The following is a 15,686-nucleotide window of genomic DNA, read 5'->3' on the forward strand; positions in this document are numbered from 1 at the left end:
CAGCGGCCTCCAAAACCTGCCGTGACAGTGTCATCCCACCATCTGCTCTGAGACTCACACAAGGAGCCATAGACTCACATAGAGACATATAGACTAATATTGGAACCTATAGACTCACACAGAGAGCCATAGACTCATATAGCCAATATAGTGACGTGTAGCTTTGTATTGACAAGACTTGATTATTGCAACTCTTTACTCTACGGGACGTCTGGCAACAACATTACCAAGCTGCAACATGTACAACATTATGTGGCACCTATCGTGATGAGTACTGCAAGACCCGACCATATCTGCCCAGTGCTCGCTGAGCTCTATTGGCTTATAAGGTCGCACTTATTACACACAATGTGCTTGCTAGAAATTAATCACTAATATCTTTTCGATGTCATCATGGAGCATAAACCATCACGCAAACTTCTGTCATCCTCACAGTGGATTTTGGTTAGCCATCGAGCAAAGACAGTCACTGGGTCACACTTTCAGATGCGCTTCTGCGGCCACCTGGAATGCTCCTTGCACATTTTAGGCAACCACTGAAGCTATCCACCTCCAATTAGCATGGTTGGCTACATATGGTGCGAGAGAAGTTCATCATACATACACACGAATCTATAGACAGAGACTCATAGACTCATACAGAGACCCACACACAAAGACCCACAGTCTCCCACCACCATTCGCTCTGAGGTCTTCTCTTAGGGTTAAGATTAAGTTGGTGTCTAGACTCGTGGAGACTGCTCCAGTGTCCGTGTTAAGAACTCGCGAATTAGGTTTTGTGATTCAGATGTGTCATGCAGGCGCCGTGCCTGGGAACAAAGCATTTCTCCTTGGCTTTGGTAATGGTGACGTATAAACAGCCTATAGTAGTAAACATAACAGTGCTGAACGTTGGAACAGTAAAATGCTGAATGTAACGTTGCATGTATGGCCTTTTAGTCGATCCACTGCTGGATGAGGGCCTCCCCATGCTGTATCGGTCCCGGAGGCTATTTGACCATACTTCCCAGCGCTGTGCAGGAGGGGTTTGTGGATGCAGGGATCATAGATGTGGGGGTGTCACTGGGCGCCATCGCCCTTGACGTGTGAATGGCCTGCTCTACGCACGACGCCACGCTGCCGGCACGGCTGCCTCGATGGTCTGGCTGTAGCTGTGTGGAGCTGTGGCGTAGTATTCCTATTATACTGGTAGGAACCTCCTGGTTACACCAGCCCATAGGGGATTAGTGTGTCCGTCCGTCGTGCAGGGAGGGGCTGGGTGGGGAGGGAGGGGCTGGGTGGGGAGGGTAGGGTGGGGAGGGGCTGGGTGGGGAGGGAGGGGCTGGGTGGGGTGGGGAGGGTGGGGAGGGGCTGGGTGGGAAGGGTAGGGCTGGGTGGGGAGGGGAGGGTGGGGAGGGGCTGGGTGGGGAGGGAGGGGCTGGGTGAGGAGGGGAGGGTGGGGAGGGGCTGGGTGGGGAGGGGTGGGGCTGGGTGGGGAGGGGAGGGTGGGGAGGGGCTGGGTGGGGAGGGTCGGGCTGGGTGGGGAGGGGAGGGTGGGGAGGGAGGGGCTGGGTGGAGAGGGGCTGGTCACCACGCGGTGCCCTTATAAAACTCAACGTTTAACCTACTCACGCCGGCTCGTGCTCGCCCGCACAGTCGGGAATATTTACGGAATACACCACGCCGCCATTGACCCTGGCCATTGACCGAGCAACCCAGCGTTCCTACCAGCTCCCTCCGCAGGAATGTGTTACTGTTATGACTCCGCTTGTTTACCCAGCAAAACCTCACCGAGTCTCGAGACTCAGGAAGGTCTGGCAGGTTTTCGCACGAGAGGGTGATGTTCCTATGTGTCATCCGAATTTAGTAATTTTCAGTTAATTAGAGATGTTTGGCCAATACCAGTTGCATTGTGTGGTTTTTATTTAGCTATGTGAGGAAAGCGGAGAAGCCAGAATAAACCCATGCAAAACAGGGGGAGAACATACACACTCATTCGCATCTACTCACACATTACAGACACACTCACTCACTCTCACACTGTGCAAAACCTCCGATTAGAACGGTTGGCTACGTAAAGTGCAAAAGAAAAGAAGTTCAACATACAAGGCACGAGTCTTACCACTGCACTGCCACCCGTAACTCGAGTGCACCGCTCCAGGTGCATCCATAAGGGCAAGGCGGAGAGCTACGTGGACAGCCTGATCCGCCGGCTCGAGCAGTATTCCAAGAACCTGGAACGCCTGGTGGAGGAGCGCACAGAGCTGTACAAGCGCGAACGCGACCGCGCTGACCACCTCAACTACCAGCTACTGCCCAAGTAAGCGTCGCCAGCCATGCCAGGCGTTCATCTTTCACCAGAATCGCGGCTACAGACCGCATTAACCATCAGCCATGGTTGATCCGCTACTGGATGAAGGTCTCCCATTCCCACCACCACCTGGCACATTTCCAACAATTTCAACATTCTGACGATCCATCCCGCACTTGCACGCGAGATGATTTCATCGCTCCATCTCCCATTAACTTGCATGCGTTCTCTGATCCGCTTGATCCTCTTTCTGTCTCTCTGTGCAATTCCAAGCGTGCATCTCTCCGTGCCTCTTTGCACACTTTTAAGTTTTTGTTCTACATTTGTTAATTGCCGGTATGACGCAGTCTCAGAGCGATGCAGCCCCGGAGCGTGACCTCGGTGCGCGGTGTCCCCCGCACAGGACAGTGGTGCAGGCACTCAAGAGCGTCGGCTCAGTGCAGCCGGAGCTGTTCGAGGAGGTCACCATCTACTTCAGTGACATCGTGGGCTTCACAACCATCTGCAAGCACTGCGAGCCCATGGAGGTCGTGTGCCTGCTCAATGACCTGTACAAGGAGTTCGACTCCATCGTTGACTCGCACGATGTCTACAAGGCGAGTGCTCGAGAAGCCACGCTGGCCCTGCATTGCTGCCGCAATCGCTTCTCTGCAGACGCGGAGGCCTCGAGCCGATGTTGCCACTCACAGAGGAGTTTTCAATTCAGCCACGTAATTGATCCGGTCAAGATTTGCCGTTAAAACCCTCCGTTATCCGACACAGCCAGACAACATGAAATTATCACGTGGTGTACAAGTGTTCTCACACCCAAGGTTGGCTGTGAGAATGGTTCCCGAGCTCACCACCATTACAACGCTTGTACATCACGTGAAAAGTTGCATGGCTGTGTCAGGTGGTAGAGAGTCTTAATGACACAACTTTGGTCAGATCATCACGTGACCAAACCCAAAAATCAGTCAGGAATCGTCCATCGGTGTCAGCTCTGGGTTTGGTGGTCGACGTGCAATGTATGCCAGGTATGGGTCCACTCCTTGATGTCATTCCCCCCCAACTCCCACCACCACGTCCATCATTTTCTTCCTCTTGTACCCTTCTGCCTTTGAGGGGTGACGATGGGGCTCCCTGTGAGATTTGCACAGCAAGTACACACTCTTCCGTCTTCCCCTGTGTGAAGCCAGCATCGTGCTATGGCAATATACCAGTTTATTTACCCAGGAAAGCCTCACTGAGCCTCAAGACTCTTTTTCAGCAGGGTCCTACTAGGTTATTGCATTCGGGAGCGACACTTGCTATGCTTTTTCCAATTAAATCATTTTCAGTCTCATTTTTGTAAATTGATCAATTTGGATCATGACGCAGGCACATAATGGCCTATCCTTCAAATTCTATATTTTATTGTTATTATTCCCATAGTGTTAACCAGAGACGCCTGCCGGATTGGAACCATGAGCCTCTGCAGCAAGCAGTAAATGCGCAACTGCTGGGTCAAGTCACTGCCTGCCTTATCCATCCTGTTCCAAACATCCGCTTGAAACTCTGAAACACAAGCACCTCCATCCTTCGCATGGTTCCCTTTTTAAATCCTTTATATTAAGTTCATTTGCTTGCTTGCTTGCGCGCTTACGACCGTGCAAATATTTCGGTCGTTTTTTAACCCACTTCCCGTGATCCCATCGAGCTGACATTTTGCACACAGACTCGTTGTGCGTGACAATCTATTTTCCTGAAAAAAAATTTCACAAATTTTACACTTTTTAGGAAAAAATAAATTATATTTAATTACCAATTGCTTAATGGTGGCAGGCAATCATCTGACCCATAGGTGGCAGCCATCTCAAGTCAGAGGACGAGAGGACTCTAGCCGCCACGCATATAAAGGATTTATAGTGAAAAACTTTGTTTTTACGGGTTAATTTTTTAGTGTCCAAGCCTCACAACTGTGCAGTCGCATAGAACAGCTGAGGCGTCCTTGCCTATAAACATTGGGACAGCAAGCCTGACTGCTATTGAGACAGAATATCGTTGAAACCCGTGGAACTAACGCTATGAAATAATGCGCTCGCACAATGCAGGCCGTTTGGCTAATGTAGGACAGGACTCGCTGCCCTTTGATGCCAAATTAGATTTTATTGCGCAGGTGGAAACAATAGGTGACGCTTATATGCTGGTGTCGGGGCTGCCCAAGCGCAACGGCTGCCACCACGCCATGGAAATCGCCAACGTGGCCCTGGACATCCTCGCCTTCATGGGCTCGTTCCACATCCAGCACCTGCCGGGCCTGCCCGTCTGGGTCCGCATCGGCATACACTCAGGCAGGACACATGCACATGCACACACTGAGTCAGCACACACATCCATTTGTGTTGCCATCGCACCTGCCGAAAATACAAAGATCCACTGCATAGACTTAACAGACTGTTGGGGCAATTGCTGTTAGCGATCACCTATGAAGGCCGGCATGGCATACGAGGAGGTGGGTGGCCAGTACCACGCCCGACCGCCTTTGTCTCCCGAGCAGCGATGTTTACACACTCCACCAGATACTCATTTGAGGCTGAGTTGACCTAGGGGAGGCCCCGGACTGGTTCAGATAATCATCATTGGTGTTGACCATGAGAGGGAATTGAACTCAGGTCGCCGGGTTTGTAGCGCAGAGCACTAACCGCTGTGCCACCACTCCCCACTAAACTACCACTCACACACTTCGGCAGGATACAAACCGCTCCCTCCCATGCATCACACTCTCAGCCAGCACACGCACACCCATGCCGGCCTATGCTGCAGTAGGTGGAGTATGTACGTATCTTGAACTTCTTTCGCACCATATGTAGCCAACTATGCCTTACAGTACGCGCTGTTGTAAGTGGAGGTGCGTGGATGACCCAGTAAACATGGAACGTTGGACCAACCTTGGTCCAAACACATGCCAGCGTTGGCCCAGCCTGACGTGCTTAGTGGGGATGGGTGGACATCACTCACTCTTGCTGGGCGCTGCTACGTGACTCTTTGCCAGGAAAGTGTGCGGCGGGGGTGGTGGGGAACAAGATGCCCCGGTACTGCCTCTTCGGGGACACTGTCAACACTGCGTCTCGCATGGAGTCGACGGGCTACCGTACGTGCCAATGGTGGCTCCCTATTGAGCTCCGTTAATCACTTCCCCGGCTGCCGCTGTAAACGGACATTCTGTGCAATGCGGTGCCTGTTTTACTGGTTAGAATATGTTCATGATTCCGATGGTTAAAACGAGCATCTCTAGTTTATTATAAACACCTGATTGCACCTTACATCTGCGTTTCTGAGAGCTTGGAACGCCTGTACTTGCTTGTGCTCTCTCGCCACTTGATTTGTATTGCTGTCATGCCAAGGTTGGCCTTGTACATAATACCCTGGTAGGCTGAAGTTTTCACCTGGTAACACAAACTCTGACCGGGCCCAGTTCCTGCATTATCAACTCGTCGTTATCTTTCTGTTGTAAATGACGCTCTCGGTGAATGTGGAGATAATTGATATTTGCGTTCACGTTTAATCTGTCTGAGCATCAGGAGTTTGCGCCAGAATGGTTTTACAATAAACCCAGCAATACAAAGTCACATGTGTCACACTCAAATAATTAAACTTCTTTGTTAAATGTACTATAGCCATTGCGGTGACATGCAAATAAATCAGAGAGCAAACGCAGAGGAGCTGCTATTATTCCCAAACTACCTGGGTGAATCACCACCAGTAAACTACGCACGCCATGATTAAAGTTGTAATATTGTCATGATAAAATTGTGTTCAGTCTCATGTCGTTGTACATGTGAACTGCACCTCAAGACGCAATGGGAGAAAGTGTAACGCCTCCACGAAGCGTCCCACAGAAGAGCGGGAGGGCAGCGAGAATCCACACCGGCAATGCCCAAGCTTTGTGGTCCTATTTCGGGGTGTTTGGCCGGCTCTGTTAGATGTGGGATGAAGCCGGAGTAGCAAGAGAAAGCCTACTCATGCGAGGAGGGTAACAATTCTCCTAACAGTGGAAATTAATCCGCATGCTGCGCTGCAATATTCTGGCAAGCCAGGAGATGGCGACCAACTCTCGCTGCCTCCAGTCCCTGGTTACAGGACACGTGCAACACGGCCAATCTCTGCCCAGCTGCCACGCTCAGTGATAAGGGCACCCTGGACTGTGTGTGTGTGAAGCTTACAGGATCCACGTAAGCCAGTCCACTGTGGACACCCTCAACGCACAGCAGTCAGGACATCAGTTCACGTGCCGCGGCATCGTCGAGTTGAAGGTGATGTGGCACACGACCTGTGCGTGACACGAGTGCTACATCCACAATGGAGGTTGCTTTGGGTTAGATCGCGTGAATATAAATGTGTCGTTAAACCCACCACCACCCGACACAGCCAATTAGTAAGGTTTGTCACGTAGACAGAACATGCAAATTCGTTACTAGTACAGCACACCGGTGTGTTGGAGAGAAAATCTAAAACATCTCCAATCAAAATTGAAAGAAATAAAAAATAATTTTAACCGTTCCTATAGCTGCCGCCTTAGTGCTGCGTGGAAGCAAATCATCAAACAATACATTGTTTAAATGCATGCCTACAAAGGCCACCATACTTCAATAGGGATTACCGTTGGTACGGCTATAATACACAAGATCAAAATACTCGCATAATGCACAATGTACGTTGCCTCAGCAATCTCCCCCCCACCCCCCACTTTGCGCAAGAGTGCAGAAGCGTGGTCACTACATCTACGCCTCTATAAAAGGAACGAAACAGTGAGACTTCTCCACAAATCTGGCTGTCGCCTGATGGAGCTAGTTGTAATTCCTGGCGAAACGTCGTACTCAGATTGTAAATATTGTGGCTTGGCTCTCCAACACACTGGTTAGTGCTGTACTAGTGACGAATTGGCCACGTTCTGTTACCGTGACAACCCTTACTAGTTGGCTGTGTCGGGTGGTGGCGGGTTTAACAACACATTTATATATTTACGTGATCTAACCGTAAAAAACCTCTAATATGGATGATATTGGTCGCGAAAGCCTACTACGTGTTAAGCTCAACCCATAGTCATTTATATGCATTATAATCCCTCCCCCATTCCCACAAGTAGGGCTCACTAGTGACTTCATCACAGCTCTCCCTCTATTTAAGGAACAAAACAGGAGGATTTCTCCACAAATCTGCCTGTCGCCTGATGAAGCTAGTTGTAATTACTGACAAAATATCGTACTCAGATTGTAAATGTTGTGGATTTGCTCTCCAACACACCGGTGTGCTGTACTTGTAACGAATTGGCATCTTCTGTCTCCGTGACAAACCTTACTAATTGGCTTTGTTGGGTAGTGGTGGGTTTAACAAACACATTTATATTGACGCTATCTAACCCCCCAAAAATATATATTATGAATGATATTGGTAGCGAAAGCCTACGTGTTAAACTAGTGCTACAGCTCCCCTATTAATACGGTGGCTCCATTAACACGGCGACTCTTTTTATACGCACAGGAAATGAAAAATGCAGCCGCACTGCTATTGTTGTGGAGATTATAGGATTGACACATGATTGACACGTAACTTCCGATTAGTGCACGATTGGCTACATACAGTGCCATAGAAGTTCAACATTCTTTACATACATTTGCAATGATATTTATTTTAATTGTGTTTTGACAGCTTATACATTATTTTCAAATTAGATTGCTAAATAAATGCATTAATATGAACAACTCGTGCCGGAAATACTTGTGTTTATTATTCGAGAAAGTGGTTATTCAGCAATGACAGCCAAAGGAGGGCATGTGCCTGAGAATGACCACTGTGGAGACGCAGCCGTCAGCTCATGCGCAGATGCGTCGCAAAACCGCAAAGGATGATGAGAAAGTGGGACGGGCCTTTATGCAGCAATGAATAGATAACGGCTGTTCATGGTCATGATCAACTTTGTAAAGTGTTCCGAGTCTGTGTTTTCAGGGTCGGGGGCTAGAGGTCACTTACTGGCTGGTTGGACGAAAGGGTTTCTTCAAGAAGCTGCCCGAGCCTCCCAAAGCGTGTGTACCGCACTCCTCAACACCCGCAGCAGTCATTCTACTGGACGCGGGCACGTCATGATGCATGGGGATTGCTGCCTGTCTATGTTTGACCCAGACGGTCTGGGATTTGGCACCTGCTGTGTTAGGGTGGCATGAATAGATGTTTACTAAGATCTGGTGGTGGCATTAAACTAAAACTATGAATGCTTTTTATTTCATCAGGTAAGGCCCACTGAGCTACATAGCTCTTTTTTAGAAGCGAATTTGCCACACGTATGAAGCGGCTTATCAAGTGTAAATTTATAGCAGTCAAATACTGAAAACGCATATTTCTAAATGTGGAGGGAAAATTGGAGGACCCAGAAAAACATCCACACAACCACAGGTTGGGATCGAACCCAAGGATTTCTCCATACATGGCGAGGAAGTTAACATCTCGCCACCATGGAGCCCCATTGTGTTGAACTTCATTCCGTGAACTGCACAATATCGATAGATCTATATTCTTGGGTCTTTCGGCAAAGTCATGTAGATAGGTTCAAAGAAAATAACAAAAGAATAACTAAAAACTACGACGTTTCGATCGCTTGTGTTGCGTTCGAAACGTCGTGATTTATTTTATTTCTACCCACGTGACTTTACCGAAATAACCCGAGTATGGATTCCTTTAGTCACGAAAGCTTCAAATCAAGATTACTATCTACGTGACTTTACCGAAATAACCAAAGAGTATGGATTCCTTTAGTCACGAAAGCTTCAAATCAAGATTGCTATCCACGTGACTTTACTGAAAGACCCAAGAATATGAATTCCTGCAGACAAAATCGATCGATCTAGCCCGACTGAGAAACATGTCTGGGTTTGGTCTGTGTGAAATCTGGCGACCCTCTGCTTGACCTTTTATCCATTGCCTATGGGAGCATACGCAGTACTTCACTTTCAAAGCCTCGTGTGCACGAACGTCTAGACCACATATGAACTATTCTTCTTCCACGCGTTTGTCCCTCTCATGCTGTCCTTGCCAACCTTCTGCATGCTGTCCTGTCCTGTGCCATCTCTCTTTCAGCTCCTCGGGCCACCATGTCCGATTGCTCCACATCGCCCCCCACCTCTACTTCTGCCTTTTACTTGATCTCTTTACTTCCACTTGCATCACTTGCACCTTCTGACCCACATAATTTTCCTGTTGTCTCTCCACATGGCCAAACCACGCCAGCCTTTTTTCTCTCATCTTCTCAGTGATTTCTACCACCTTGAGTCTTCCTCTCACTTCTTCATTTCTCACCCTGTCTTTCCTTATTAAACCCAACATCCACCTCAACATCCTCATCTCTGTGACTGCCATAGCTTGGACCTCCCTTTTTCGTGTGCCCAAGCAGCACTCGGCCCCATGCAACAGCACTTGCCTCACCACCGGCTTGCACACTTTTCTCTTCAACCAGACTGGGACCGTCTTATCGCACACCATACCGGTCATCTCTCGCCATTTCAGCCATCCAGCCCTTGTTCTTGTTCTCATCTCTCCCTCTAGTGATTCATCAGCACCACATCGTTACACCCAGGTACTTCAACTCATTCGTCTTCATTCACTGGTCACTTCCAATTTACAATCCTCCTGCATTATTTCTACTGAAATGTGCCACCATGTACTCCATCTTTGTCCGACTGATCCTCAACCCATTCTCTTCAATCTTTTGGACCCAAATCTTCAAATCGTCGTCCACTACCCCTCTGCTTTTACCGCATAGCACAATATCGTCTGCAAACAGCATACACCAGGGGGCTCCCTCTGAATATCTCTCGTCACTGTGTCCAGCACCAGGATGACAAGGAAAGGGACTCAGGTCGGAACCTTGCCTCACTCCTGCTTTTACTTGAAAGCTCTCCGACACCCCACAGTTGCTCCGCACGTGCACTTTCTTTCCTTCATACATATCCTGGATCAGCAGGACATATACCTCAGGAATACCTCTTCTTCTCATACACCATCAAATGAGCCCTCGAGGCACCCTGTCATACGCTTTCTCTAGATCAATAAACACCAAAAAACTCTCAGTGCAAAGGCTACATCCATTGTTCACCTTCCCTGTCTGAATCCAAACTGACTCTCGCCAATATCCACCAGCTTCCTCAGTCTCCTTTTTTATGATCCTTTCCCATAGCTTCATGGTGTGACACTCATCATTGTTATTCATCTGTAGTTCCCACACTCTTGTACATCACCTTTCCCTTTAGAGATGGGAACCAATGTACTCTCTCTCCACGCATCCAGCATTTTCTTCTCCATCCAGATTTTCCCAAATAGCCCCATCATTATTTCAACACTCTTCTTTCTCATTAATTTAAACATCAATTTGAATCTCATCTGGCTACGCTGCCTTTTGATGTTTCATGCTCACCAGAGCCTCCACCACCTCTTCTCTGGCTATAGTCTCTGCAACTACTTCAATTCTTTCATGTTCCTCGACCATTTTGCGTCTTGAGTTTTCCACATTCAGCAACTTCTCAAAGTACTCTTTCCATCTCTCTTTCTCTGGCTGTTGCCAAACGGTAGACCATCTTCTTGCCTTCTTTGCTGTAAAGCGTCTGGTAGAGTTGTGCAAATGCCGTTGTTTTTGCCATTGCTACCACTCGCTTTGCCGCTCTTCTCGCTGCCAGCTATTCATCTAGATGGCCCTTCTCTCTCGTGTTCTGCCACTTCTTAAACTTGGCCTTTTTTTCTCTTGTTGCCTTTTGCAATTTATCACTCCACCACCATGTTTCCTTCTGTTGCATCGGTCTTCCTTTGCTCACTCCCACTGTACTGCTGCTTTCAGTATTCCTTCCACTCGCCAGATGTTGCCATATTTCATTCACTCTCCCACTAGGCCTTGTGCTTTGTAAGGTCTCCATAGCTTGCCTGCAGACATTTTCTTTGTCATTATTTAGTCACCACAACTTCACCCTGCTACAGTTATTTTTTCTCACCTTCCTCTTCCTAACTCCTTTCACTACACAGTCTGCCACCAGTAGTCTATGTTGGCCAGTCACACACTCTCCAGAGATCACTTTGCAGTTATTCACTCCTTTCAGGTGCTTCCTGCTCATCGGAATAAAATCTATCTGGCTCTTTACCTCTCCACTTTGGTCGGTCATCAGATGTCCCTCCTGCTTCTGGAAGTAGGTATTCACCACTGCAAGATCATTTGTCTAGGCCATTCAAAGAATGTCCACTCCTCCCTCATTCCTACTGTTATATCCGTATCTTCTATCCATCCTTATTTCTTACCACTCTTCCATTTAATTTTGCACCAATCACCACTGCTTCATCTACCAGTAAGCTCTGAAACTCCTGGTCTAAGCTCTCCCAAAGTGCATCCTTCTCTTACCAACTGCAGCCCATCTGCGGGGCATACACACTACAATTACAATCCCACTGTCCAGTACCAGTCTGACTATCATCAGTGTCATTCACTCGTATGATTACCACCACCTTTGTCTTCATCTCCGTACTCAACACAACTCCAACCCCATTTCTCATTGCTGTTGTTCCATGGTATAACACTTTAAACCCACAGCCAATCTCTCTCGCTTTGCTGCCTTTCCATTTTGTTTCCTGGATGTATGCGATGTTGACTTTCCTCCTCCTCAAGCAGTCCACTAATTCCTGACCTTTTCCTGTCATTGTTCAAATATTCCATGTGGCCAACCTTATCTTCTTCCCGAACAACATTCTGCTCTTTCCATTTTGTTTTCTCCATCTTGATATGCGCAAACAACATACTACCACCGCCAGCTCCCTGCAGCGGCACAGTCATTGGGTCCCGAGATTCGTCGCACCCTCTGCCCACTCAAGGGCTGCGGGGGACTGAGGGCCATTTGTTTGCAAGCACTTTCCATGTTTTGGCTTCAGGGTTTTATGGCCAGTTGCCACCAGACGCTAACTCTTCTCCTTTATCCTGGCTTGGGACAGGTAGAAAAAAAAATACGGCAAATCGCCTCCTTTCCATATCAATCCCTCCACACAAAAAATCATAACATTATTCAGAATAAAAATCTTTATTTAGACTGGAGGAATCCAATGAGCTATGGAGCTCTTTTTCACTCATGTCTAGGAGGGGCAGGTCAGAACGTTACTACGATACAAAAACCGATAGGAGTGCAAAATATAGGACAGGCGTGCAAATCACTGAATCTAAATTTTTAAAAAATCGCTAAAGTATATAAATTCCTGTGGCTTTTTCAACACTAAATGAAACAAAGGAACTCATCTCAACAGCCACAACATATTCTGGGAGTGATTTTTTCAACAGCATTGGTTAACACTATGGGAACCTCATTTGCCAGTAAAAATATGATAATTGGTTCTTTACCCTTCTATCTGGCAACAAAACTGACACCTTTTTACAAGGAGTCATGTTTGCATAGACCGCAATACCTGCAGTCATAATACAAACAAAAGAACATAACTCTGATAATGTGCACTGTCCTTAAAGTTGATTGATCCACACCCGAGACAGCTTTCCTTAGAGCCTAGTCTCATATGGGTTGGACCAGATGACGCCTGTGCCTTTTGGCGTCATCTGGTCCAACCCATATGAGACTAGGCTCTAAGGAAAGCTGTCTCGGGTGTGGATCAATCAACTTTAAGGACAGTGCACATTATCAGAGTTATGTTCTTTTGTTTGTATTATGACTGCAGGTATTGCGGTCTATGCAAACATGACTCCTTGTAAAAAGGTGTCAGTTTTGTTGCCAGATAGAAGGGTAAAGAACCAATTATCAATTAGCATTGGTTAAGTGCAATCAAAACCTTGGACTGGTTTCAAACTCAGTGTCTCATCAACAGTCAGGCTTGCTTGAACCAATGCTGGTGAACTGCCAGATTTTTAGAGGCAAGGGGCCCTCTGAGCTATGGGTCATGTGCTGTGTTAAATAGAATACGTCTGTTATGGTTTCTACAGTACACCCTGTAAATTATGTTGTCACTCCTACCGCGCTGTTGTAGATAGATCTCTTGAGTACCAGATAAACACATTTACCGTAGACGTATGCGACATTAGACGCACCCAGTGTAGCACAGATGTTTGTGCAGGATGTATCCAGCCAGGTGGCTCAGTGATAAATCTAGCAGCTCTCATATTCTTGGTTCTTTCGGTAAAGTCACGTAGAAGGGAAATAATAAAAAAATATTAATAATAAATATAAAAATAATAAATAATATTGTTTTATATCTTTATTGTTTTATTATTTCCCTTCTACGTGACTTTACCGAAAGAACCAAAGAGTATGGATCCTTGCAGTCACGAAAACTCCAAATCTAGAAAGCTCTCATTCGGTAAATACAATTAGTACCAGTTTGTTTTGGGAAAGTCTTCTGTGGTTGTCTTATGATTGACTTGCCCCTGCTGTTGAATGTGGAATTTCCAATACAGTACTTGTTTAGGGCTATAAACAGGATATGAGCATGTCATTTGAGCAGTAAATCACTTTAACTTTTGTTTATGGTGGAAAGCATAACATCGGATTTTTAAATGAAAACGCAAGGTATGTGTGATGCGTCGTGTGTGCCGACAGGGCGAGCGCGCATGGGCTGCGCGAGGAGTTTGAAAGGATGATTGTGGATGTGAAGCGGCGAGGGGTGGGAGAGAGACTCTGCCCACCGGACGGAGGAGCCGCGGGCAGCGACGTGGAGACGGAATACTGGCAGATTGACAGCCGAGTCCGCCTGCAGTGCGAGACCCGGCTCTAACGCGCAACTCTACATCATACTCACAAGCAGACTATTTGCCCCCTTCCCACATCTGTCCATCCACATAAATTATTACACAACCCACCAGCCACCTGGAAGTGGATAACTTCAGCGGCATTGGTTTAATATCATAATACACCAGACCCGTCTCAAAATGCATTGCCTCATTTCAGCAAGCCTGACTGCTGTGATGAGACACTGTCTGTCTAAACCGGCCTGAAGTGTGCTTGTGGTGAAGCAATGCTGCTGAAATGATGCACTCACATGAGACGATGTGGCAAATGAGAAGTGTAAGAATACTTTTTACGTGGAGAGACGGATATGTCAAGAAGGTGAAGTGTCTGTTTATATATTTTAATATATACACTTGACTAATATTTATTTATCCAATGTGACTTGTTTTGTCAGAGGTGTTAATTGCTGAAACGCTTAATAGTCGAGCGTTATCGGTTGCATCTACTTCACATTGTAATCATATTTACCCGTGTATGTCTGATAGCAGATACAAACCAATGCATTGAACAATACAAAATAAATATAACATTTGCCCATTACCTGACGAATTTCGCTCTCATAGCAATTTTTTTTATCTTCTTGTGTGTTCAACAAAGCGTCACTTCGGTGCGGACTGAGACGCTATCAGGACCATCCTGCCCCGTTTTCACAGGAGGGGCCGATGTTGCTATGTTGGCCTATTCGTATGTCACGCCAGGATCGTTCACGTCCACTGATTCAAATCCGGATATGACGAGAAAACCCATTAATAGTACCGACTGGAAAACAAGCATAAGTTAAACAACAACACGTATTGGCACAAGCGAAAGGTACAAGCGGCACGGTGGCAGGTAGAACAATACACAGTACACAAGGTGAGGGTGCAGTCCTGCAGGTACGTGCTCACGCCACTGCCAGCGAAATGGCCTCTGCTAGAGCGAATCTACAAGATACGGTATTTGGTCTACTCTTTCATAAACACTGAGCAGACGCGCTGGATGATGTAACCACACTTTACCCCACCACAGGTGCGACATCTCGGTCTATTTTGAGCACCCACGTGACGTGAACAAAAACGGGGACATCTAAGTAATTTAGTCATTGTGTAGTGACATTAATGGGGGTTCACGCCAGCTACTGCCACAGGAGTGGAACTGGGCGTCTTGAGGCTCTCTCTGGCACCAGTCGGTATGGCATAGAAGCGGACCCGGGGGGGCATGGTTCTGGTGACGGTCGGAGAGAGGGCAAGTAGGGACTTGACAGTCTGGATCAGCGGTCCCCAACCTTTTTGGCACCAGGGACCGGTTTCGTGGAAGACAATATTTTCACGGACCGGGGGGTGGGGGGGGGGGTTCATCATTGGGTCTTTCCCCCTTTTCAAAGAAGCTCGCCAGCAATGCTTGTTTTTTACTCACTGTGGCTACTAGGGGCTAGAGCTTGTGGGCTCACCAACACTGTGATTGAGACGAGTGCGCAGTGCGGGAAAGAGGCGCAGACGGAAGTGGTGAATAATAAAACAATGGGGGCGGGCCACGCGCGGACTCACCGCTCACCTCCTGCTGCTGTGAGGCCCGGTTCCTACCAGGCCGCGGACCGGTACCGGTCCGTGGCCCGGGGGTTGGGGAACCCTGGTCTGGAGGAACCC

General features: G+C 47.6%; 1 protein-coding gene across 4 annotated transcripts in view; it reads left to right on the forward strand.

Moving 5' to 3' along the window:
• GUCY2C (guanylate cyclase 2C) overlaps positions 1-14,606 on the forward strand; it is a 33,467-nt gene extending 18,861 nt beyond the window's left edge. For 3 of the 4 annotated variants that reach the window (XM_078605288.1, XM_078605290.1, XM_078605291.1), the window contains 7 exons: positions 2,141-2,299; positions 2,694-2,886; positions 4,428-4,602; positions 5,304-5,402; positions 6,470-6,564; positions 8,258-8,334; positions 13,873-14,606. In XM_078605288.1, the coding sequence (XP_078461414.1) occupies positions 2,141-2,299; positions 2,694-2,886; positions 4,428-4,602; positions 5,304-5,402; positions 6,470-6,564; positions 8,258-8,334; positions 13,873-14,047 (973 nt within the window). In that variant the 3' untranslated portion in view covers positions 14,048-14,606. The remainder of the gene's footprint in view (positions 1-2,140; positions 2,300-2,693; positions 2,887-4,427; positions 4,603-5,303; positions 5,403-6,469; positions 6,565-8,257; positions 8,335-13,872) is intronic. The other variant, XR_013587276.1, reaches the window with a different exon arrangement.
• Positions 14,607-15,686: the final 1,080 nt, after the last annotated feature.

This window comes from Lampetra planeri, chromosome 23 (genome assembly GCF_965212315.1).
Source record: "Lampetra planeri chromosome 23, kcLamPlan1.2.h2, whole genome shotgun sequence".
NCBI lineage: Eukaryota > Metazoa > Chordata > Hyperoartia > Petromyzontiformes > Petromyzontidae > Lampetra > Lampetra planeri.